This window comes from Grammomys surdaster, unplaced genomic scaffold (genome assembly GCF_004785775.1).
Source record: "Grammomys surdaster isolate TR1022 unplaced genomic scaffold, NIH_TR_1.0 126679, whole genome shotgun sequence".
Taxonomy (NCBI): domain Eukaryota; kingdom Metazoa; phylum Chordata; class Mammalia; order Rodentia; family Muridae; genus Grammomys; species Grammomys surdaster.
The window spans coordinates 1992400-2016001 of record NW_021621467.1 but is presented as its reverse complement, the minus strand read 5'-3'; the positions used below and the strand labels follow the sequence as shown (position 1 = coordinate 2016001).

The 23602-nt window shown below is 39.3% G+C and overlaps 1 protein-coding gene across 3 annotated transcripts in view; it reads left to right on the top strand.

The window, feature by feature from the left end:
• The first annotated feature begins 6777 nt into the window (after positions 1 to 6777).
• Positions 6778 to 23602, top strand: part of Arl13b (ADP ribosylation factor like GTPase 13B) — a 56153-nt gene continuing 39328 nt past the window's right edge. The window contains exons 1-2 of one of the 3 annotated variants that reach the window (XM_028761160.1): positions 6778 to 7129; positions 22572 to 22642. In XM_028761160.1, the coding sequence (XP_028616993.1) occupies positions 7071 to 7129; positions 22572 to 22642 (130 nt within the window). In that variant the 5' untranslated portion in view covers positions 6778 to 7070. The remainder of the gene's footprint in view (positions 7130 to 22571; positions 22643 to 23602) is intronic. The other 2 variants (XM_028761161.1, XM_028761162.1) reach the window with 2 other exon arrangements.

The window sequence follows — 23602 nt, the reverse complement described above, 5'->3', positions numbered from 1 at the left end:
CTTGGGAGGCAGAGGCAGGCGGATTTCTGAGTTCGAGGCCAGCCTGGTCTACAGAGTGAGTTCCAGGACAGCCCGGACTATAAAGAGAAACCCTGTCTCGAAAAACCAAAAAAAAAAAAAAAAAAGAAGAGTGTTCAAAACAGAATTAATGGGAGAAAAGAAAATTGAATGGTTTGATCATCCACAGTGTATTTCCTCTGAACAGCTTGTTTTGGTGTTAGTAATATACCCTTTCAGGTTTTGTCAGGCATACATGTGTAAATCAGTTTTTCCCTGCTACTGGAAACTAAACTGCCTGGGTTGAAAACATTAGTACTTGCTCTTAACACTGTTGTATAACTTTAAGAAAAGCGCTTACCCTTTTAAGCCCTAGTCATATCATCTGTAACAGAGATAAGAGGTTTTCATAGTGTTGATATGAGACTCTATAGATTCTATATGAAACAATAAGTCCATGTCAACTAGGAGCACTCGACGCACATATAGTATTAATCATTTTTTGCCTAGTTAAAACACTGATTGATTTTTTTCATGTGTGTGAATGAAACTTACTAGGCAGAATCATATTTTAGGAATCACTTTTCCTTTCTCTCTCTCTTTCTTTCTTTCTTTCTTTCTTTCTTTCTTTCTTTCTTTCTTTCTTTCTTTCTTAAAATGATCCACAAATGATTTTTGTGATCCAGCCAGATGCAAGAGGACTAAGACGGGAGTCAGTATTTTTTCTGATAAAGTGTGTTAGGGGAATTTTCATTCATTGAGTAGGAGGAAGGAAAACTCTTGTACTATACCCTTCCATGCTCTGTGCCTTGCTAAATTAATGTTTGATAGGCTAAGAGGAGAAAATAATATTTAATCTCATACATATACAGAGGAATTTCACAAAATTGTGAGATTCAAGGAGGTGGCAGATAACTAAGACATATAGCACCGTAAACTGAGCAAAAGGAGTTTGAGGTTTACAGCAGAGATGTTGAATGTGAGGAGATGAAAAGTCAAAAGGAGACAAGGAATAGAAATATGTGATCAAAAGGGGTTGTTTGCCTTATTGTCTCTGGGGCAACAAAAGTTGTCCCGGGCTTGCTCTTTCTAGTATGATAGAAATTTTACTAATCAAAACAAAGTTCTATGAGTATAAATTTCTGTTGTAGTTTCGATCTTTTTAAAAAATTACTTTAAAAAATTTATCTATTTTAATGCATGTGAGCTTTGCCTGTGGATATGTGGATGTGGATGGGCCATAGGAAGCCAGCTGAGGTCCCCTGGACCTGGAGTTACAGATGTTTTGAATCACTGTGTGAGTACTGGCAACCAAACCCAGGTCCTCTGGAAAAACAACTGTGCAAACACTAAGCCATCTTTCCAGTTCCTAAAGTTCCAATCTTAGCTGTTTCTCAAAGGTTCCTGTGTTAAGCCTGTGGCAGTACTAGAGGTAAGAACATCAGGATTTGGAACCTAATGGAAGGTCTCTGAGAGTCTCTCTCTCTCTCTCTCTCTCTCTCTCTCTCTCTCTCTCTCTCTGTGTGTGTGTGTGTGTGTGTGTGTGTCTCCTTAGTAGCCAAGTAACCAGTAACTATAAGTTAATCAGCCACTTAACCCTTTTCTTCCAATACAGACATTACCACTGTGTATTGTGCCATCATCAGCCAAGGGCTACATTGTAGAAACAACTAGAGCCATATATACATTTGCTTCATTGACACTTATCCTTTTTTCTTCCCTACTAGGACAGAAAGCTGACTGACATAATTTCATTTCCAAACCAGGGAGCTCATACTTTAATTGAGACAGTTGATGGAGAACTAAGAGCCCACTATTTCTGCTGGATTTGATTCACTTTGGTTTAAAGTGTCCCAAATACCACCAGCACTCACTGAAAACATCTTCAAGCTTGGGTTGCAGCCATACATGTCATACATCACTACACCTTGAGTACCTTTGGATCAACACCTACGGCTCCACTCTGTGTGGGTGAAACCCAGGCCCACAGTATCATATGCTATGCCTTCTGGCTTCTGTCATGGCCCCTTCATCTTTCCACAAGGCCAGCTAGAAATGCAGGCAACACTGCCATGATTATGAAGATGGTAGCACTAACCTCTCCACATTTTCAAATAACGTTCTTCAACTGAAATATACATATGTACATCAAAGTAGTAGATGTTGCTCTACTGTGTTCTAAATCCTTCCGTCTACTAGAATAAGAACTATCCAGCATTCATTCAACCCCTTTCTTTAAAAGAAACTCTCTTCCTTAGAAGGGGAAGACTGTTTCTAAGAGTCAGAGGGGTCACTGCCACCACAAGGAAACCCACCGAATCAGAACCTGGGTCCATAAGGGCTCACAGACACTGAGCTGCCAAACGGAGAACATGCATGGGACAGACGTAGGCCCTCTGCACATATGTTACAGTTGTGTAGCTTGGTCTTCATGTGGGACTCCTAAAGTGCGAGCAGGGGCTGTCTCTGCCTCTGTTACCTGCTTCTGGGACCCTTTCGACCTACTGGATTGTTTTGTCTAGCCTCAACAAACAAGGAGGTGCTTAGTCTTTCTGCAACTTGCTGTGCCACGGCCCTTGAGGCTAGCCCTTTTCTGAAGAGAAATGGAAGAGTGGGTAGTACAGGGTGAGTGGGTGGGTAGTGACTGGGGAGGGGAAGGGGAAAAAAGTTAGGATGTAAAATAAATAGAATTAAAAAATAAATTATCTTCCTTTTTCGATAAATCTAATCCCTTAGAATTGTTCGGATTATATTAAACAAAAGAAGCTTTAAGTACTATAATTAATCTTCAGTGTATAAATGCATGTATGCCACAGGTCTTCAATGAAGAGCTCCATTTGGAAATCTCTTCATTGTATGAGGACAATTTTTAAGGATATTGTCAACTTTGAGTTTCAAAATTTCTCACAGAGAGGAAAGTTTCTAAATTAAAAATCAACAGCGTGTTGTACAATATCATCTCCAATACAGACGACAACAACAGAGAGGTTGTAGAAGGGAACGTTAAAGAAGCAGAGGCATTTGCTGGAAATAGAAAAAGAAACCTCTTCCAATTTCTTTGCTTGAAGGGGATGACCTTCTTAGTTTCAGAATTACACGGCAGTGTCAGAGTAAATGTGGAATAACAGCCTCCATCACTGTAACGTTAATCTTTGAATGATATCTGAAGTGCTCCATAAAGCAATTGGAGACTACATCTTTGATGAACTATTGGGGTTTTAAACTTGTAAGTTCACTCCAGTTTCAATGAATATCAACTTCTGGTTTCAGCCAAGTGTCAACACTTTGATGGCTAGGATGCAGCTAAAATGTGAGTTGAGTATACTTCTATATATACAAACAAAACTTTTCCAAACTTCAGCTCACTATCTAATCCTGTTGTCATACCAAGTAATACATTTCCTTGTATTATCTTTTACTAATAAAGTTACTAATGCATTCATTAACCATGATGTCTATGTACTAACTTTCTGAACAATAAACTTTATGAAGGCAGGCAGGTTTTTTTTTTTTAATGTTCGATTCACTGACTTGTTTCCAGTGTTTAGAACACTTGTGCAGTCCATAGATAGTCAAATGAACAATTTGAGCAAGGAATGTTTCTGGTAGTATCAAAGGAGTTCATGAGGTGACTATAGCTTTTTTGGTAGTATTTTGGCTTGCTTATTTGCAGTGTTAAAAAACTGAACTCTTTGATACACACATACTAGGAAAATGTTTTACCACTGAGTTCTAGCCTCACCACCAGACCCCTTTTCTTTCTTTCCTAATTTTTTTCTTTTTTGATGAGATCTTCCTAAGCAGTCCTGGATGCTCTAAATCTTTATGTAGACAAAGCTGACCTCAGATTCACAGAGCTCATCAGCTTGCTTCTGCTTCCTGAGTGCTAAGATTTTGGCACTCAGCATCTGAGTCTTATTTAGGATGATAGCAGCAAGACTATTTTGTTCATTCACTTTGGTAAAACAGTCACCAAACTACAGTGATTTATTTCTTGGTTACAGAAAATCTGAGTCTGCATGACTTTCCAGGTAGAGGTCCTCCAGATGTTGGCATGCTAACAGACTCTTACAACTAATTGCAAAGAAAGGAAGAACAGCACCCACTGCTGGGGCTGTTACATGCTTTCATGCAATGTTGACATTCTATTCACATTCAAGTAGACACAGGTAGTTACCAAGGTGTGCTTGATTCTATAAAGGTATGCCTAGCTGTTTCTGTGTGTCTATAAAGAGAAGGGAACTAGAAGTGATTAGTATTTCCTTATCCATCAAACAACTTAAGGCACTGGAAAACTGAGAATCCTGTTCAATAAGTATGAACTGGAGCTAGTGTTGAGCACATTTTTGAAACTAATAGTATCAAATATGGTTCTTGAAATGCTAAAGGAACACACATATAGCAAGTGTCTTTAGGCATAGAAGAGACAATTAAGTTTTGTAAGAGAGTATGGTTTTGTTTTGTTTTTGTTTGTTTTGAAAGCAGAAGGTTAGGGTCAGCTCTTAGAAAACATAGGAAGAATGGTCAGGGAGAGAAAATGGAATAGTATACGACCGTGAAAACATAGGACAGGACAGGGAAATGGTTTCAGAAGCATTAACTGCATGAAATGTGTTAAGAGCTGTAAAAGAGTTGCTTCCTCCACCACATTATGTGCCATCTCTTGTGTGGCACTGGGGCTTCTCTGTGGCTTCTGGTGAACCTCAAAGTTGTCAACAAGAGGGAAAAAGTTCATCCTCCACTATTTGGATAGAATTGCCAAAATTAGGCTCAACTGGTGGAAACCCAGAGGTATCCACACCAGAGTATGGAGAAGATTCAAGGGCCAGATCCTGATACCCAACACCAGTTATAGGAGCAGCAAGCAAAACAAATATTTACAGCCCAGCATCTTGTTAAACTCACGGGACTACAATGTCAAGGAGCAGGAAATACTGATGTGCAAAAAATCTTACTGTGTTCAAATCACTCACATTTTTTTCAAATAATTAAAAAAAATCATTGAAAGAGCATCACAGGTGACCATTAGAGTCATCAATCCCAATGCCAGGCTGTGCCGCAAAGAAAATAAATATATGGCTCATGTGAATCCTTTATTTGTGCTTAAATAAAACCTTTATTTAAATGCCTTTTTAAAAAGGAGAGAAAGTAAGGAGAGGTAGAGACACAGAAGAATCAGCAAGAGATAAGTTTCATCTAATTTTGTTTGGCATGGTTTGATGGGACAGACACTCAGTCATAGACTGGATGAAAGGGTGGACATCCACAGTAGTGCTTTTGTAAAACTGTTCAACCACAAGTTACAGAGCATGGATGTGAACACTGAGCAGCAGCCTTGTTAAACTGACTGACGGGGAGACCCTTTTCCTTATTCATTGCTGGCTTTCCATCCCACTCCATGGATTAGGAGTAGGTGGCTCTGGTGTAACATAAAGGCTTGTGAGACAAGGGACAGTAATTTTAAAATCTGCAGTTGCTTATCAGAAATTCCCTTGAGCTTTATCTCTCTCACTATCTCAGTAATCTTGTGAAAGGGTAATTTTTCATTTCCATTTTACAGAAGGGCTACAGAGATTCAGAGTCAGCAAGCTCACGAATTAAAACAGAACTGCTTTAAAACTCAAATCTATCTTAGTCCTAAACTATCATTTTCCTTAAATACTGTAATTTTCTAGTGCTGTCTTTAATTCTGCTATGATTCCAAGTGTCTTTTTCATCTATCTATCTATCTATCTATCTATCTATCTATCTATCTATCATCTATCTGTCATCTATCTATCCATCTATCTATCTATCTATCTATCTATCTATCATCTATCTGTCATCTATCTATCATTTATCTACCTATCATCTATCTATCAATCATCTATCTCTATCTACCTTTTAGTCAGAAATTGAATGGATAAAAGTGGCTTTAAATGTTATTGCGAGAATTTTTGGGAAGGTGTTTGCCATTTTCCCTCAATAAATGTATTATAAAGTAGTCATAAAATACTTCTTTAAAAATAAAGCATTGCAAAACACAGTCTTTTCAAAAATGAAATGACCATGATTTTACATAGCTGAAAGTCCCAGAAAAACATACATTAAAGTAACACTCCATCTTATCTTTGAGTGGCAAGTGTACAATGTTATTTTGTTCCTTTTCTGTTTGCACGTTTGTCCACAAACACATATTTCTTTTGTAATCGTAACACCTTCTTACAAAAAATATAATTACCATTCACATTTTTTACATAATAGCCATCAGATTAAAATAGCATTCTCATTTGAACTGTTGAGACAACTTAGCAAACGAGTTTTTCCAGTTTGTCTTTAATTTATAATTGTCTCAGTGTATTATTCGTGAGTTCTTCAGCCTAAATTGGCCTGAGCCCCAGAGGATCACCATCTCTACTGCACAACAAAACAGAACAAAACAAAACAAAACAAAACAAAACAAAACACGCAGACTGTCAGAGGTTTTTAGGTCTCATCTAAGGTACTGGAGATGAATAGGATACAGAAAGGTTGACAGACAATGAATTTTGATTGAGTATAAATAGGGCTTGTGTGAGATCTCTCCAGGAACCAAGGATTTAGCTACAGACGCTCCGGTTGCCAAGTTACTAGAGCCATCTTCCGCGAGCTCCGCCTAGTTCCTCTAGACCACGCCCACTTCCTCTTTACTCCCTTTGACAGGGGGCGGGGAGCAAGGAGTCGTCTGCCGCTCAGAAGCCCCGGACGTAGGTCTTCAGTTGAAGCTGATTGGAGAAGCGTGTGGTGGGCGGTTCCGAGGGCGGGTCTTCCGAGCTTCGGGAACGTCAGCACGTAGACGCGGGGGTTTTCTCTGGAGTCCCACTAACGCCGCTCCGGTGTTCCTGAGCCTGGGTTCGGGCTGTCCGGGGCGGCGGGCGGACGCGGCTAGGGGCCGGACCCAGCGATCGGTCCCGGCCACCGCCCTCCCGGCTTACCCTCTGTCTAGTCCATCTTTGGGGAGCCTGAGGACGTGGGGTCCCTGAGCCGGGCCGGGGAGCTCGGGGCCCATCCCCTCCCGAGGCGCGGATGGGAGGTGGCGGGAGGAGAGACCTGGGATGTTCAGTCTGATGGCCAACTGCTGCAACTTGTTCAAGCGGTGGCGGGAACCTGTCAGGTAGGCTAGGGCGCGGGCCCGCTGCCTTGAGGGATGCGGACGACCGCGCCCCTGGGCCAGGCCGGGCGCCACCTTTCCCAAGGCGTGGGAGGAGTCGGCCAGGTCTGGGGGATACCGCCCTTCCGGATGGGACCATCCCTGGAGCGAGAGTTCAAGACTTCTAGCCCCTCTCATGTCTGCTTGACTAAGTTTTGATCTAAAGCTTATACATGTATTTTGAATTGCTTTACATTTCTTAGAAAGATGCGTGTGTGAGCGTGTCTGTGAGGAGACGGGAGGGAGGGAGATAATTATCCATTGTAGTTTTCTTCAAAGCCTTTTGTAGTGGAGAAGTTTCTTAAGAGAGGTGTGAAGTAGAGTTTTCCTAATAAACACACATCCCGTTGTTGCTTTCTCCATCTCATCTCTCTAGTACACATCTGAGTACACAATCGCACTCTATTTTGTTTGGCTTTTTGGCTCTATTCCTTATTGATTATATGATTCAATCACATTTGGCCCATCTTCCGTATTTATTAATGAGGATAATATCTGTGCCTAAAAAGTGTTGAATTCAATTGGAATGTGAAAGTTAGTGTTTTCTTAGCTCTAATTTAGCTGTAGTTTTCAGGTACATTCTAGTATCACCTTCCTTCTTCTTCTTTTTTTTTTTTTTTTTTTTTTTGGTTTTTCGAGACAGTGTTTCTCTGTATAGCCCTGGCTGTCCTGGAACTCACTCTGTAGACCAGGCTGGCCTCGAACTCAGAAATCCGCCTGCCTCTGCCTCCCAAGTGCTGGGACTAAAGGCATGCACCACCACTGCCCGGCCTAGTATCACCTTCTAATTGAAAGGTCTCCTGCTTCATGTTTCGTTTTTGCATCAGTACATGTGTGCATACTCAGTGCATATTACTTGGTGGTTTATTCAAAAATACTGTCAAGAAACATATACCAGGCACTGTGCTGTGCTAGGATGGAGTCAGGGAAATTGATGCTTCTGAAAAATAGGAGTCCAAACTGTAGAGTGTGTTTCTCTTTATAACTACTGACTTTTCCTACTTATGCCTTAGAATTGGACCATAGGCAAAATCTAGCAAAGTATTTTTTTAAAAACCCCAAGCTTCACAGATATGTGTCATAAAGATGAGTATTTCTTTAAAGAATGCACCCGAAGAGCAACACTTCACATATTTATAGGAAATATATATATCTATATTTGGAAAAGAAATGTGCTTTAAGCAAAATTTGGATTCTCCCATCCTCCCCACCCCACAAAATTGACTCTGGCTTTGAATGTTTTAAGTGTAGGCAATAGAATCACCTGTAAGAATGGAAGGTGTGTTCCGCACTGTGTGTGCTGAGTGATTGGCGTTAGTGGCTGATTTTATAGCTTCTATTCAGATGTGAAAACCATAATATTTTCCCATTCATACTTTCCTCTGCTTACTTTTCAAGAATGATTTTTGTAGGAGAGTATTGGAGCATGAGTATAATCAGATGTTTTAAATTCATCATTTGTCTTTGAGCTTTGTTTAAAGAACAAACCATTACTAGAGGGGAAGAAGTATTGAATTTTAAGTACAAGAGATAACTGGATTTTGCTAGCAAAACATCATTAAGATCCAGCCTTACAAGTCAGGCAGATTGTCTTAATAAGCAGCACTTGGGTCTGTGCTACCTAAATTTGGGTGCTGTGAGTGAGGAGATGCATGGGACCTTGGGAGGTTTTGTAGTGCTCTTTTTTTGTAGTGCATTATCTTTCTGTTATCTCATGCTACTTTAGATTGTATCTTAATATAGCTCTCAACTGTGAATAGCATCAGCTAGCTCTATAGCCATTTAAAACGAACTTAGATTATGGCTAACTTCAGTGCTATTGCCTAATGCCTGATTCATAAGGGTGGCTGAAGAGATGCTTACCAAATATTAACTATAATTTGTTCATCTGTTACCAATAACTATGCTTACATAAATAATCTTAGCATGAGTTCTATTTACTTTTTTTTGGAATAAAGGAAAGCAAGTGAACTGGTTTACAATAATTGGTGAGAAATTGTTTATATTATGCTTATGTTTTCTTTTTAGTTTTTTAAGTTTTAGATATGCTACTTGATGTTGAGATTCTTTATACAATTCTAAAATTATATTTGCAAATATGAGAAGCATAATGATTATTAATATTCAGAATATGCAGAATAATAGAGTCTATACTCTTTGCTAAAAGTTCTTTCATCAAGCCCATTTCTTCATTTGTTTACTGATAACCCACAGTCCACTGAGTGTGTTAGATTTGCTTGATATGTACCAGGCAGGAGGCTGAGACCCATTATTATGGATTAGTAATGAGGTCCAGGAACCCAGCCAGTTTTCAAAGAATACTTACTGTACCATACAAGTTAGAACCTGAACCTAGGCTTTCAAGCTGTGTAAATCAATGTTGAATTGTCTATAGTAACAGACCCACAGACTTGCCTCAATAGAAACCATACAGTGCAGTGCTAGAGTTCTCGTGTTAATGTTCTTGATGGTTAGAACAACCATGAAAACAGCATCACTGTAATACTGTTAACTAAACTGCACACTGTAGTGCAAGTGTGCCTGCTTTCCCACATATCATCATCTTTTTCATGTGTTGTGTGTGTGTTTAGGATCCAGTCTAGGGTCCCACACTACATTTGCTCTGATTCTTTCACTTTCCTTAGTCTATAAGAGTTGGTATCTTTGAGGTTCCTTTGAGTAGCATTGCTTAGGACTTTTGAGGTTGAGGTTGTGGTTCTTGGCAAAATACTCTTCAATTTACTGTTTAGTTCCTTGTAATTTGAGTGAGGTGGTGCATCTCAGAGAAGAATACTGCAGAGACAGTATGTCGTTCATCGTAGGCAGTGGCTGTAGAGTGCACATGATCACAGCACATCACATTAAGGGGTGGGCAGTGCCAGTGTGTTTTATTGCTGGGAAGGTTAACCTTGACCACTTGGTTAAGGTGTTGTCTTCTATGTTTTTTTCGGGTAGTGTTTAAGTTTGATAAGATTCGAATCAGAATCCTGGAAGTCTTGGCATTTTCCCATGTCCATGGTGTTGATGATGTATTTGTCGTAGCATCTTAAGAGAGGAAATTTGTGCAAGTATTTGAAGCAGGTTATTTTTCTCATTGCTGTTGTCAAAACCCAGCAGAAGCAAATTAAGACAAGAGGGATTTATCTGGCCTCAAGTTTTAGGAGAACACCATTCCAGGGAAGCAGGCAACAGAGTTCATGGTGGAGGGAGTCTGCAGCTGGGTCTCCCTTATCTTAGGGGTCAGGAAGTGGTAAATAGAGAGTGCTGAGGTTCAGCTGCTTTTCTCTTTCCCCCTCTTATTTAGAATGCATAGTTCCATATTCAGAGCTGTTAAATCTGCTTGGGGCACCTTAGCAGAGACATTTAGTGGTGTGTCTCCTAGGTGATTCCAAATCCAGTCAGGTTGACAATGAAGAATTTGCATCACAATGGCACCAAGCAATCACTCAGCAAACTACCTCTACCCTGAATGGTACACAGTCTATATTAATATATCCTCCTCTGGTGATAGCTGATGTTTTTCAGGATATAGCTTTGCCTCCCCTCCCCCATTCTCTTGAAAAAGAGCTTTCTGTTTCAGTCCAAGATTAATTCTTATGCCCATACCCTGAATTCCATCTCCTTACTTTAGTTCTACATTTAGACAGTTCTTAATGACTTGAATCATTACACTTTCTCTATACCACAGATAGGGCTTGTGGGATAAACTTGTGTCGCCTTTGCTGTGAAAACCAGAAGTTGTTTTTCTCTTTAGTCTTCTGAATTTCTTTTACATTCTTTTCTTAAGAACAACTTTTCAGGCTTTTCTTGCCTAACCAAAACAAACTCAGCTTGTTAGCTTTCCGTGGTTGCTGTAGCACATCTGTAAATGGAGTAGCTTGAAACAACACAACTTTATTACCATTAGGTTCTAAGATCAAAAGTTAAAAATGGTCTGCCGAGTTGTATACCTTCTGGAAGTTCTAGGGGAAGAATCCACTTTCTAAGATTGCCCCTTTCAACCTCAAGAGACTACCTGAATTCTTTGGTTCATGGTCCTGTTCTTCCTCCTTCAAAGCTCATAGCATAACCAGTAACAACACTATGCTATAATGCTTTTATATAGACCCCATGAGTTCATCAGATCTATTTCTACAGTTAAAGGCGAACCCCTCTGCTATCATTAATCATGTCCAAAATTGCCTTCCTGTAGCGAAACGTGCACATAGAGACTAGGCTGAGGATATCCTTAGGAGGACAGTGTTCTCTACCACCCTCTACAACCCTCTAACCTTACAGCCACTAATATCATTTCTTTTCCTTTACCCTGGGATTCTCAGTTCATACTGGGCTACGGTTCTGTCTCTATATCCTTCTTTCTCATGGATTCCATAACTCTCTGTATAACATTCTGCCTTGTCCATTTTAGAGTTCTTATGCCAGTTGCTTCCTAGCTACTATGTATGCTGGATTCTTTTTGACTTTTGCCTGAAATGGGCTCTTAACATCTTTCAAAGCTTAAATCACCTTTTAAATTTTTGAGAATTTTCTTCTTTTCCTATTGCCTGCTTCCTCTACCTTACTTTACATCTTTGCTTTCCTTCTAAAGTTTCCCCAAGGTTTCTTCTCTTTTCTGTGACATGCCCTCACTACATGTTCAATCAGATGTTGTGGTAGCCTTTCAGCTACATGCTGCCTATATTCCTAGTTCAGAGGGACTTGTCCTCTGCAGATCTCTCAGTCTCAGCACATCCACGATTGAGACTGTGCCCTGTCTTGTTCCCCAGTCACAAGTTCCTGTTGATTCACCTGTGTCTCATGTTAGTGAATTTATTTTGTCTTCTTCTTACCCAAGTCAGAAATGAAGAGTAATTCTGAATACTAAGTTATGTTTTGCCCTTCTATGCTCTGGTCCTGGAAGGCTGTTTAATAAAATAATTCCCATGTATTAGTAAGAGGTACATTCAGAGAACCCTAGTGATGTCTAAAACTGAGTAATACCAAAACCCTGTATAAACTATATGTATACAATACTATACACACAGACATGCACATACATACACCAATGGTAAGGTTTAATTTCTAGATTTGGCATAGTAAGACCTTAACAATAATAAATTAATAATAAAATTGGCCGATTATGGCAATGTACTGTAATAATAAGATGAATATGGATGCCCTTCCACTTTGGGGCTACTATTAAGTAAGATGAGAGTGACTTGAAAAAATAAAGCAGCTAACTGACAAGGTTACAGGATAACTAATGAATGGGTAGCATATGTAGCATGGATATGCTGAATAAACACATGAGGTGATTCATATGATTCATACCCAGGCATGGCAGAGGGCTAGTAGGACATACAGTGGAAAAGTTAGGACTCCATTGTAGAACTTTTTAGTAATTTTTGTGCACAGTTAATTACAGGCTGTGGTTGGCTGAATGCCTCACAGTGGTTTACATGCTGAAGGCGTCATCCCTAACATGGCATCAGGAGGGAGTTGAATTTTAGAGATGAAGCCTAGTAGAAGGTGGTTAGGTCACCAGGGATGTGACTTCAAAGGGCATTGTGGAATCCAAGCCCTTCTTCCTCCTTTTCTAGCTTAGATGTAAGTGCTTTTCCTCTGTGTGTGTGCCCACCCTGATATATTGCCTTTCAACAGTAAGGACTTAGAGACTGCTTTTGCTTCAAGGTACTACCTATTTGGGTCCTATTTTAGTTACCCTGTAAAGGTGAGAGAAAAGTATGGTATCCCTGCCTTTACTTTGTATTTGTCAGATGTCATCCTTTACAACCTCAAACTCCTGCTTATCAGGGCAGAAAAGAGACAGGCAAGTTTAGAAGAAGAGAGACTTGCCATTTTATTGGTGAATGAAGAAATGTATATGCCTTATGCTGCTTATGAGTCTAATATCAAGAAAGGCCCCATTAAAATCAGGAAAGTAACACTAAATTAACAAAATCATCTTGACAACAAAAGTTATATAAAAGAACAAACAATTGTTATTTTAAATCAGAATGTACCTGGGTCAGCTGCTCAAGATTTTCAGATATCCGTGTTTGGTATCACACAGAAGTTTTAATCTCAAAGACATAGGTTACTCATCTTTAAGCATCCTGTGTGTCCTGCTCATCTCCCTTCACTTCTCCCACAGGTCCTTGCTATTTGAAAATCATTTCTCTCCCATCCTAATTCTAGATTTGTCATTTACCAAATGACAAATGTTTGAGTAAATTGCTGCTAACTAACCCATCCAGAAAGATGAGCTTGAGGTAGCACACAGACTGCATCTCATTGCTTCTGTACACCAGTGCCCAGGAGAGCTGATTGGGATGTGCTTTGTCATGGATGCTGTTGTTGTTTCCATGGAGGGACTAGATCCCCACAGTCATACTTTTTTTTTTTTTGTCCAAATGAATGTAAATAAATCTAGACCATTTATAGAAGTTGCTGAGTTCTTAATATCCTAGTTAAGCTTAACATACAGATTAGCAAGGATTATCTAGTGTGCTGCCTGCTAAACTGGAATGTCTGACATTCTTTTTATCTGTCTACTTCTTGTTTATGTTTAATAAAAATAGTGGGATTTTGGATTTCAAAAAAGTACCAAAGATGCATATTTGTATTTATTTTCAAAATTTAAAACTTGCTTCATGAAATTTAAAATATTTTCAGTAATGTAGTTTTTGTGTGTCACATTTTGTCCTTTAAGTTTTTGAGTAAACTATTATATCTTTGATATGTATAATATTTTTTAACATTAGAAATAACTTTTACATGATTATTTCAGTTTAAGTATTATCTTAAGTTGACAGATTTATTTATTCTTTGACAGTTTCATAATACACAATATATCTAATCATGTCCATAACTCTAGTTATAGGTGGTTTTAAGACATTTGATGTGGGTGTTGAGAATCAAATCTAGCTCCTCTAGCCTAGTATATGCTCCTAAGTGCTGAACTATCTCTCCAGCCCTTCCCCAGTATTATTTTTAACATATGTTAGATAAAAAGGAATTCTAAAATAAGATGTCTTCATGTACTCAATTTTGGAGCATATTAGCCACTACACCAACTGAGTAACATCAAAATATTAGTGGTCTTACTACAGAAGTCTTCACCTTGAGGCAAATACTTGAGCAAATAAATAATCAGACTTTTGATGTCTTCTTTTGTTTCCTAAGAATTACTTTAGTTTTAGAATATTTCTCTTTATTACCTTTCATCCATGAATATGTAAGCTTTTTTTATTAATTTTCAGTCAGTTGGACATGGAATATACAATTTATTGATGAAAAGGTTTCTGTGAATTAAGTTCAAGTTCAATATAGTTCTTTCTTTTGTTTTTTTTTTAAAAGATTTATATATTTATTTTATATATATGAGTACACTGTTGCTGTCTTCAGACACACCAGAAGAGGGCATCAGATCTCATTACAGATGGTTGTGAGCCACCATGTGGTTGCTGGGAATTGAACTCAAGACCACTGAAAGAGCTGTCAGTGCTCTTAACCACTGAGCCATCTCTCCACCCCTATTATAGTTCTTTCTTAACTTTCAATGCTATTCATTAGCTTCACTTAGTGCTTCTTCAGTACAGGGGAAATCGGAAAGTAGAGTTGTGAATTAAAGACATTGGTCTGGCACCATCCTCCCTGGTGCTGTCCAGTTGATGAAAACAAGGTCTAGCTGAGGAGACTGTGAAGAGAGCTGCTCGGGCTGACCATGTGGGGCAGAAGGTGTCATGGCCATTGTGCTTGGGGATGGTAGGAAGAAGCTACCAAGCTTGAACTTGATTCTGTATTTTTAACCAGAAAATACCCTGGTTAGATTTTTTAAAAAAATAAACATTTTGTTGTTGTTGTTGTTTTCGTTTTTTTTTTTGTTTGTTTTTTTTTTTTTTTTTTTTTTTTGCCTTCTAGAGGAAAGAGTATGGGTTGAGACAGTGTCTCACTATATAGCTTTGGCTGGACTGAACCTTGCTGCCTGGCTAGCTGAAAACTCAGAGAGCCACCTTTCTCTGCCTTCCAAGTGCAGGGATTAAACCCAGCCACAGATGCAGGAGCTAAGATGTAAGTATGCTGGGCAAAGGGATGGGGAAAAGAAATCCAGTCTATATTTGTGAAAAAGAGCCTTTGTCCCTGGGTACCTAACTTGGTATGCATCTATAAAAGTAAGTAGATAATTAGAATAAATGTGGTTCTGGTTACTCTGTCGTACAGTAGTGTCTGCTCTTGTTTTAATAATACTGTGTAATAAATATTTCCTTGAGAACTGCTGTCAGCTAACTTCTTATTAGCCTTCAGTGTCTTGTACCTCCCTTGCTCAAGGCACAGCATGAAGATACATGATAGAGAGAAACACTTTTGAAGTTTGGAGACCTGGTATTTAATTCAAAGCCTTAGTTAACGATGAGGAGAACAGAGACCATTCAGTTCTGAGGTACTTAATTCCAGGTAGTAAGTACTAAGGTACCTCTTTTCTTCTTTCTTTATGGAGATTAATTTCTCACAAGTACCCTAGGCTGGCCTCTGTACAAATCTCCTGCCTCAGTCTTCCTAAGACTGTGATTTCAGGTGTGTGTTACTGCTCCTGAAGACCCACTGAGAGTTACAGAATTTTGCACCATTTGATACTGTTCCCCTGTTAGCTCCTCTAGAAACTTTTCTCATCTCTTCTCCCCGCCCCCATACCATTCCCAGTTTAAAGTGTTCTCACCTTCCTTGTCTTCTGGCCTGTCGCTTGTGTATTTCCTGGGTTGTTTCTTGTGTTGTGATGGATTAAGCTGTCACTTCTGTGACTAAAATACCAAGTGAAGATCTTTCAGTTTCAGACTTCTATGACAGCAAGCATCTGCCAACAAGTGCATGGGAAACAACTTAACCCTCTTAAAGAATATGGGTCTAGCTGGGGGTTCCCTGGCTCTTGCTCAGGCCTGTCTTGAGGATAGCTTCAGACTGAGCATCTATTGTGTGCCATGGTCATGCACAGACTATTTTCACTTTCAAATTTAATTTTCGCCTTATCCACAGGTGTAGTTGTTGTTCACATTGTATTTTACTGATAAGATTATGATCAATAATGTGTCCGAGGTCATACCGGGTAGAAATTGCAGAATTAGGACTTAAATGCAGGCCTCTGTGATGTGACAGATTGGTGTCAATTTATCTGAGTGCCTTGAACCTTATTGTGTATGTATTAATAGTATAAACATACTTAGACTTTATAGTACTATAGAGCAGCCGGGTGCAAGCTGTGCGTACACACACACACACACACACACACACACCATGGTGTATGGTGCAGAGTGCATATGTGTATTGGGATCAGTCAGAGGACATCCCCAATGTGGAGTCAGTTCTCTCCATCTTTAGGTGGGTGTCAGGGATTTAACTCAGGTCACCAGACTTATGTAGCAAGCAAATTATGCCCCCTCCCCACCCCCTGCCCCTGACATCTTATGAACTGGGGTTTTTTTTTGTTTTTTTTTTTGTTTTTTTTTTTTGTTTTTTGTTTTTTGTTTTTTTTTTTTGAGAGACAGGATCTCACTATGTAGTTCTGGCTGACCTAGAACTCACTGTGTAGACCAGACTGGCCGTAAACTTACAGAGATCCACCCACCTCTGCCTTCCGAGTGATACATGATTGTGTGCCACTATGCCTGGCATCCATACATATACATATGAGATCTATCTATCTATCTATCTATCTATCTATCTATCTATCTATCTATTGCAGTTTTATTCTGAGATGTATTCACTAATACTGGGTTTTGTAACCACAGAATGCTAGGATTACTTCTCATGCAATGTTTCCAGTCTGTAATCTTTTAACATCCTCCTCCTACACTCACCCTTCTTTCTTGCCTGGGACTCTCCACTTTGACAGTCTCGCCCAGGCAGAACATGATTTAAGGACATTCTCTTACCCTCCTCTCTCTGGGCTGTCTAAGGTCCCTTTGCTCATTCTATAAGGCTGGCTCACTGTTTTTCTCTCTCTCATTAAACATTTGATTTTATTATTCAAACTTTCTCTTTTAAGTTACAAGGGGTCAAATGATGATTTGAGCTACGTTACCTGGAATATATTAAGGGCATAATTAACATTAGCATTTGGAGAATTAGAAGAGAAGTAGATGAGCTATCGTAGTGCCCCAGTATATTAATATTCATGTTTTAGTCATTGTCACTGGAGAGGCATTCTAGGGTAAAATCTTGTATGGACAGTTTTGTATCCATAATGCCTAATGTTTTTCTTGAGCTCTTGTCTGAACAAATGTCAAAATGATTGATCATATTGCCTGTGGCAGTTTTTCTAGACTCTGTCGGCCCAAGAGTACTATCTGCTGTCTTCTCCTGTTTGAAGAGCTGTGTGTTTGATCAGTGTGATCACAAGGCTAAAAGATAATTGTTCATTGCTCTCTTGTCATACAACACCACAACCAAACTGTCCCCAGTGATAAATTACCATGTTTCTTTAAGCTATAGTAACATGCACTTTTTAGTGTACAAAGTAGTGTGCACCTTTATTATTTTAAAAAGTTGCACATACTTTGAGTTTTAAATAGCTGTTAACCATTAAGCCCATTCTGTAAATCACCAAATGTTTCAGTTAATTCATGCTATGACTTTTTAATCCATATTAACTATTTATTCACCATGCCTTCAGTTACCTTAAATATTTAGTCAGGGAAGCCTCTTCAAGTTACCTTAAATCATAATCTTAAAAATTGCAAGCATACTCTGAAGTGAAAATAGAAAGCCATAGATGATTATTTCGTTCCAGGCTCAGTATTATATTTTCCAAAATGTTTCTTTTTTGAAGGATGTTTTGGTTGTTTATCTTGAATAGATTCATAAGGTAAGAGTAATGGTCACAGGCCTGCGAATGTAGCTCAGTGGATGCCCAGCATTCTTAAGTGCCTAAGTTTGATTCTTCTCCCGCCTCCCAGTGAGTACTGTTCATAGGTGTGATGGTTAGTTTTGACTGTCTAGTTGACGGAATCTAGAGATCCTGTGCCTGTGAGATGAACATCTCAACATGATCATTTAGCAGGGGTGGGTTATCTTGATTGCATTGATTCAAAACAGTTCTATTTTTATAGATATGGCCAAGTATCTTTAAAAAGGACTTATGGGGGGCATTATTTATTTTGGCTTATGATTTCAGAGGCTTTATACACAGTTTCATGGTCCCAAGCATGTGAACAGTAATGGCTGTGAGAGTTTGGGGTGAATTTCAGCTCTTCACATACCCACAGACCAGGAAGAAAAGACAACAGTCAGGTGGCTGGAGACATGGCTGAGCAGTTAAGAGCATTTGCTGCTCTTACAGAGGAGAAAGTCCTGCACTCAGAGGACCACAACCATCTATAGCTCAGTTCTGGGGGACCTGACAATCTCTTCTGGCCTTTAAGGGCACCAGGCATACCTATGGTACACATACATACATTCAGGCAAAACTACTCATAAAAACTAATTAATTAATTGGAAAACTAAAACTAAAAATTAGTAAAAAAGACTTTAAACACATGCACTCACCCACACACCCATGCACACATGCACACACAGTCAGGAAGTGGCCAGAGATGGTATACTCAAAAACCTATCCCCAGAAGCTTACTTCCTCCAGTTAGGCCCTATATCCCAAAGTTTCGAGAGCCTTCCTTAATAATTCTACCAGCTAGAGACTGTGCAGTCAACCCTCATGGGAGAGGGTTGTGGTTGCCCTTCACAAGTATATGAAGAATCCAGTAATAGTCTTAGGAAGTACTGTCCCTGTCTATGCTCTTCATGGTCTTCGTTAGTGAGGCAGTCTGAGACTTCTAGAGCAGGCTCTGCTTACAGCTCTCCATGGTCCTGTTGCTGTTTCCTTTTATAAGTGTGCACATCACTGAAATTATCCCAGTCTCCTGGTGTCTTTGCTAGTCTCTAAGGATTATGAGGGCTGAGATTCCTCTGTTTATTTTTTTTCTGTTTCTCTCCCTTGATAATGAATCTATGCTATTTAGAATAAATAATACTAGCAATCAGAAAATGTGGGCTTGTTTTCTTGCTTTCTATGAGTGAATGTTTGAGTTGCAGGTATGTGTGTATATCGTGTGCATCATAGCTTTCTTGAAAGTAAAATCATACTTTTCACAGCTGACAGTGCTTGTATAGTTTTATATGCATAGAAATAACATATGTTACATATAATCTCATCTCTACTTCTTCATCATGTGTCATGGGGCTCTTTGACATCCCCACTGGCCTTTTGAGTGACTGGTTTAGGAAAGGATCTGGTGATGTTCCTTTTTTTTTTTTTTTTTTTTTTTTTTGCTCATGCAAGTGTAGCTGTGACTTCTACTTATTTGCCACAGTAGTTTGGAACCTGTAAGAAAAAGACCAAGATTCTTGGCTTGCAAGGAAAACTAACATGTAGAATAAATTATTTTAGTGATGTAAGAGCCAGAGTTCTTGCTTAAAGGCCTATAGGCCTTATGTGATCTGACTTCCGATAAGTCCCTGACCTCTTGTCCTTTTTCTGTCCTTTGTCAGTGTAATGTTACTATGTAGTCTTCCCACACAGTCTTTATCTATTGTCTTTATAGCAGCTGTGGTGTCTTGCGGGATGTGTGTATAGCTAACCATTTCAAGGCCTTGTGTTTATCTTACCTTCTGGATGAGGCCTGCCTGAATCACTCTGTGTGATACCTCCCCAACCTACATCTTCCACTCTCGGTTCATATGTTCATCATCTATGTTAGTGCTTTCCCCCCATAATACTTAACAACTTTCTAACACACTACATAATTTATACCTATTCAATTCATTATATTATTTTCTTTCTTGCCACAAAATGTAAAACTTAAAAATGGAGACTTTATTTATGTGTGTTTGTGGTTTGTTATGGTGATAGTTGATAAATAGGTTTATCTTAAATACCTCAACATACATGATTAATGTATAGAATCATATCAATGATTATTTGATAATGGACCAGCTTAGCTTAGCCTGTGATCTCTTTCTCAAGTGCCTGACACCTTCACCTCTATCTTTTCCGTGTTCGTGTGTGTGTGTGTATGTGTGTGTGTGTATGTTGCTTTTGGGGGAGGGTGTGAGTATGGACTGTGGACTGTGAATACATCTAGAATTTGAGAGAGGACAAAAATAAAGGTACAGATCCAAGAGAGCCACACTTAGAATGTAAAGAACACCCTTTTCTGTCATCTTAATTCTGTTTTTAAGCATTCTTCAAGATCATTGTCAGTGAGAAATGAGTCTACCTATATTACTAATACAAGTGATGCCTGCTTTTCTTTTGGCCTACTTGAAATGCCTGAGCAGGTGGTTGCAGTGCTCTTTGATATAGGCCTTTGAGTGCCACATGCACTCGAGCTAGGATGATAGATTCAAAGACTTATAGCTCAAAGTGCTAAGAACTAGGAGATTAGAACTCCAGGCTTCAGAGGCCAGTCACTAATAGCCCTAGATGCTGAGATTGGAGGGTATTTTTTGCCCTAAGCAACAGTCTCAACAGCTAGTGTAGTTCTTAGCTTTGAGCAGCAGATGGCAGTAGGAGCTGAGAGTACCTGCTAGCTATAGGTCCCAAATCACGTCCTAGGCCTCACCTTCCCTACTGTGGCCCCCCAGTGTTTAGATTTTGGCCTTTACAGTGGTTGCTGTTACAGCTTTTGAGCATTGGCAACTTCAACTCTTAGGGATTGGCAGATTCCTAGAACTCTTCTAGGAATTGGGACCCACAGCCCTCATCTTTGTCTCTACCTCCTGTCAGCTTCCATCATCCTCTGCTGCCCATCCCTGCTGGCTTTTCTACATGTTATGAACTTTAGCCTGCTATACTTTGTATCAAAGAAAATACTATTTGACAGAAGCTTTGATTGGGCCCTCCCAATAGATTTCGAAAGTGAACCAAATAGTGTTATTCTATAGCTGGGAACAGCATGTGGCATGGGTGTGGAGTACAAATGTAAGGTTATATTTGCACTATTCACAGCGCAGCCTATCACAGACCTTGTATAAGGAATTGTTACAAGTCTCATACTGCACCAGTCACTGGGTTCTTGCTGAATTACTCAGGAGGTGCCCCCATCCACCCTGTGTCTTAGGAAGAATGGCTATAGGATCATTTAAAGTACCCTGAGGCTTTCCTAGCCTGGGATGCCTTCTAAGGCCAGTGGAGGATGTCTGGAGCATTTATATATGTTATGTATTCTGCATGTATACATGAAGAGTTTAAAGTCAAATGTAACATTGCTAGCAGTATTAGTAATGTTTCACCCCTGTTTTCACCCCAGAGCTCTGAATTCTTCTGATCTCTCTCACTTTATGTTCTATCCTGTGGTCTTAGCATGGCAGCCATGCTATGCTGTAGTTCCTTCTCTTTGTACTCCAAGCAATTTCACTCCTAGATCCACAATGGTGATGGGCTGTTCCACACGTTACATAGTGCAGTGATCACCCTGGCCAGGGGAGACCTTTACTAGGGAGCTGAATCCCCAGGTTAGTAGGAACAGAATATACCTTCTCCAGGTTTATGAAGTTACTAGAAGTTAGTATTAGGTGCTGGCTGGGACTGCCTAACGGATTAATTTCGTGATTATGTTCAATTATTTAGTTTTATGGGCATCACTCCCCCCCCCCAGCTCATATTTCTTCACCTGTAAAACTGAACAAGATGTTTGTTGTTCTTTTCACACTGTGGAAAACAAATGTTTTATATTTGTAACATTGAAAGCTTTCTCCTAAATATGTTAATAGTTCAGGTAGAAAGCATGTTATTATGTTGTGTTTAAGATTTTTATTCAACATGCCCCTTGCATATCTCAATACAGAGAAGAGAATTCTTAATGTGTTTTGTAAGACAGACAAATTGTAGTAATTCCTGTCTCACTAACTAGATAGCACTAGATAGCTGAGTCCTTCATACTGGTTGGCCTCTCCCTTTTCATTCTTTTCTTTGTTTCTTCCTTATCACCTAGACATATACTTTATAATATCTGCTTAGTGGACAATAGAAAGATAATATCATGGCATCTTCATAAACTCGGCTTTTGAAACATTATTCATCATCATGGTTCCTAGCCTCTAGAACAGCAGCTCTTAACCTGTGGGTTGCAACCCCTTTGAGGGAGTCAAATGACACTCTCACAGGGGTAGCAAATCAGATATCCTGCATATCAGAGATTTACGTTATGATTCATATCGGAACCAATATTATAGTTATGAAGGAGCAATGAATATAATTTTATGGTTGCGGGTCATCACAACATGAGGAACTGTTTTAAAGGGTTATAGCATCAGGACGGTTGAGAACCACTGTTGCCTGATTTATGGTATACATTCATTAAATGTTGCTTGAATGGATAAAACCCTGCACACTAAATGTACAAAGAAAATGATCTTAAATTTTTATTATTTTAAGAAAGGTGACCCTTGTGATGGTCGGACTTGATAATGCTGGTAAAACAGCCACAGCAAAGGGAATCCAAGGAGGTAAGTAGAAAAGACTTGCTTTCTAAAGTCTAAATTTTTTCCAAGTTATTTGTTTATGCTAAATTGCTTTATTGCATGTTAATTAGATAGATATAGTATACTCCTTTGTATTCTTAATATACATATGTTATGGATAGACTCTGGCTTCCTGGTGTTCCCCTACTCAAACAATCCAGATTAGATTAGGTGTAGTTTCTTTGATGTTGTTGATAAGCAAGAGACAGGGAATAAGTAACCCAAGCTAGACTTGAACTAGCAATTCTCTGCCTTAGTATCTAATTGCTAGGATTACACACTTGAGCCACCAAAGACTTATTTTTGCCCTGTAGTCTCTTCCATAAACACTGTTTCCAACCGTGTTGACCATCCTAAGGAGAATTTAATAGAATGTAAATTCACATTCTCTTTCAGGGCCCACTTCTACTTGTACCTAGCACTTAGCTGAGTTTTGTTTTATTTGTCTGCTTCTCCAGGCTGTTGATGCCCTGAGGGCAGTTTCACTCATTTGGGTGTTCCAGTTGTTTAAACCCGGCTTCTTGGGAACATCCTTCCACGGCACCTACTTTTCTACTGATGTTTTCCTCCGCTCTTAACTCCCTGCTCTTCATGCCTTTTAACTTCTTTTGAATTTGGTAGCTTTTTAAAAATACATGTAGCTCCTCTCTGTGTTGTGACTGCTCAAATCCAGACCTCATTGTCTTTCAGTTATTATGTCATAATAGCTTCTTCTAAAAGTCTCTTCCCTGTCATGAATGTCACTTTTTTTTCCCGCTGGACTGTTCATCTTCCTGACCATCCAAATGATTGTGTTAATTGGAAATAGGCCTGACTGGTGTAATAGATCTGAAGTCATAGCAGTCAACAAGATTGATGTTTATTTCCCTCTGCCCATGCAAAAGTCGTCTAGGTGGGAATGGCACTCCATGATGCTAGGGATTCAGCCCTGGGATGGCACTCCAT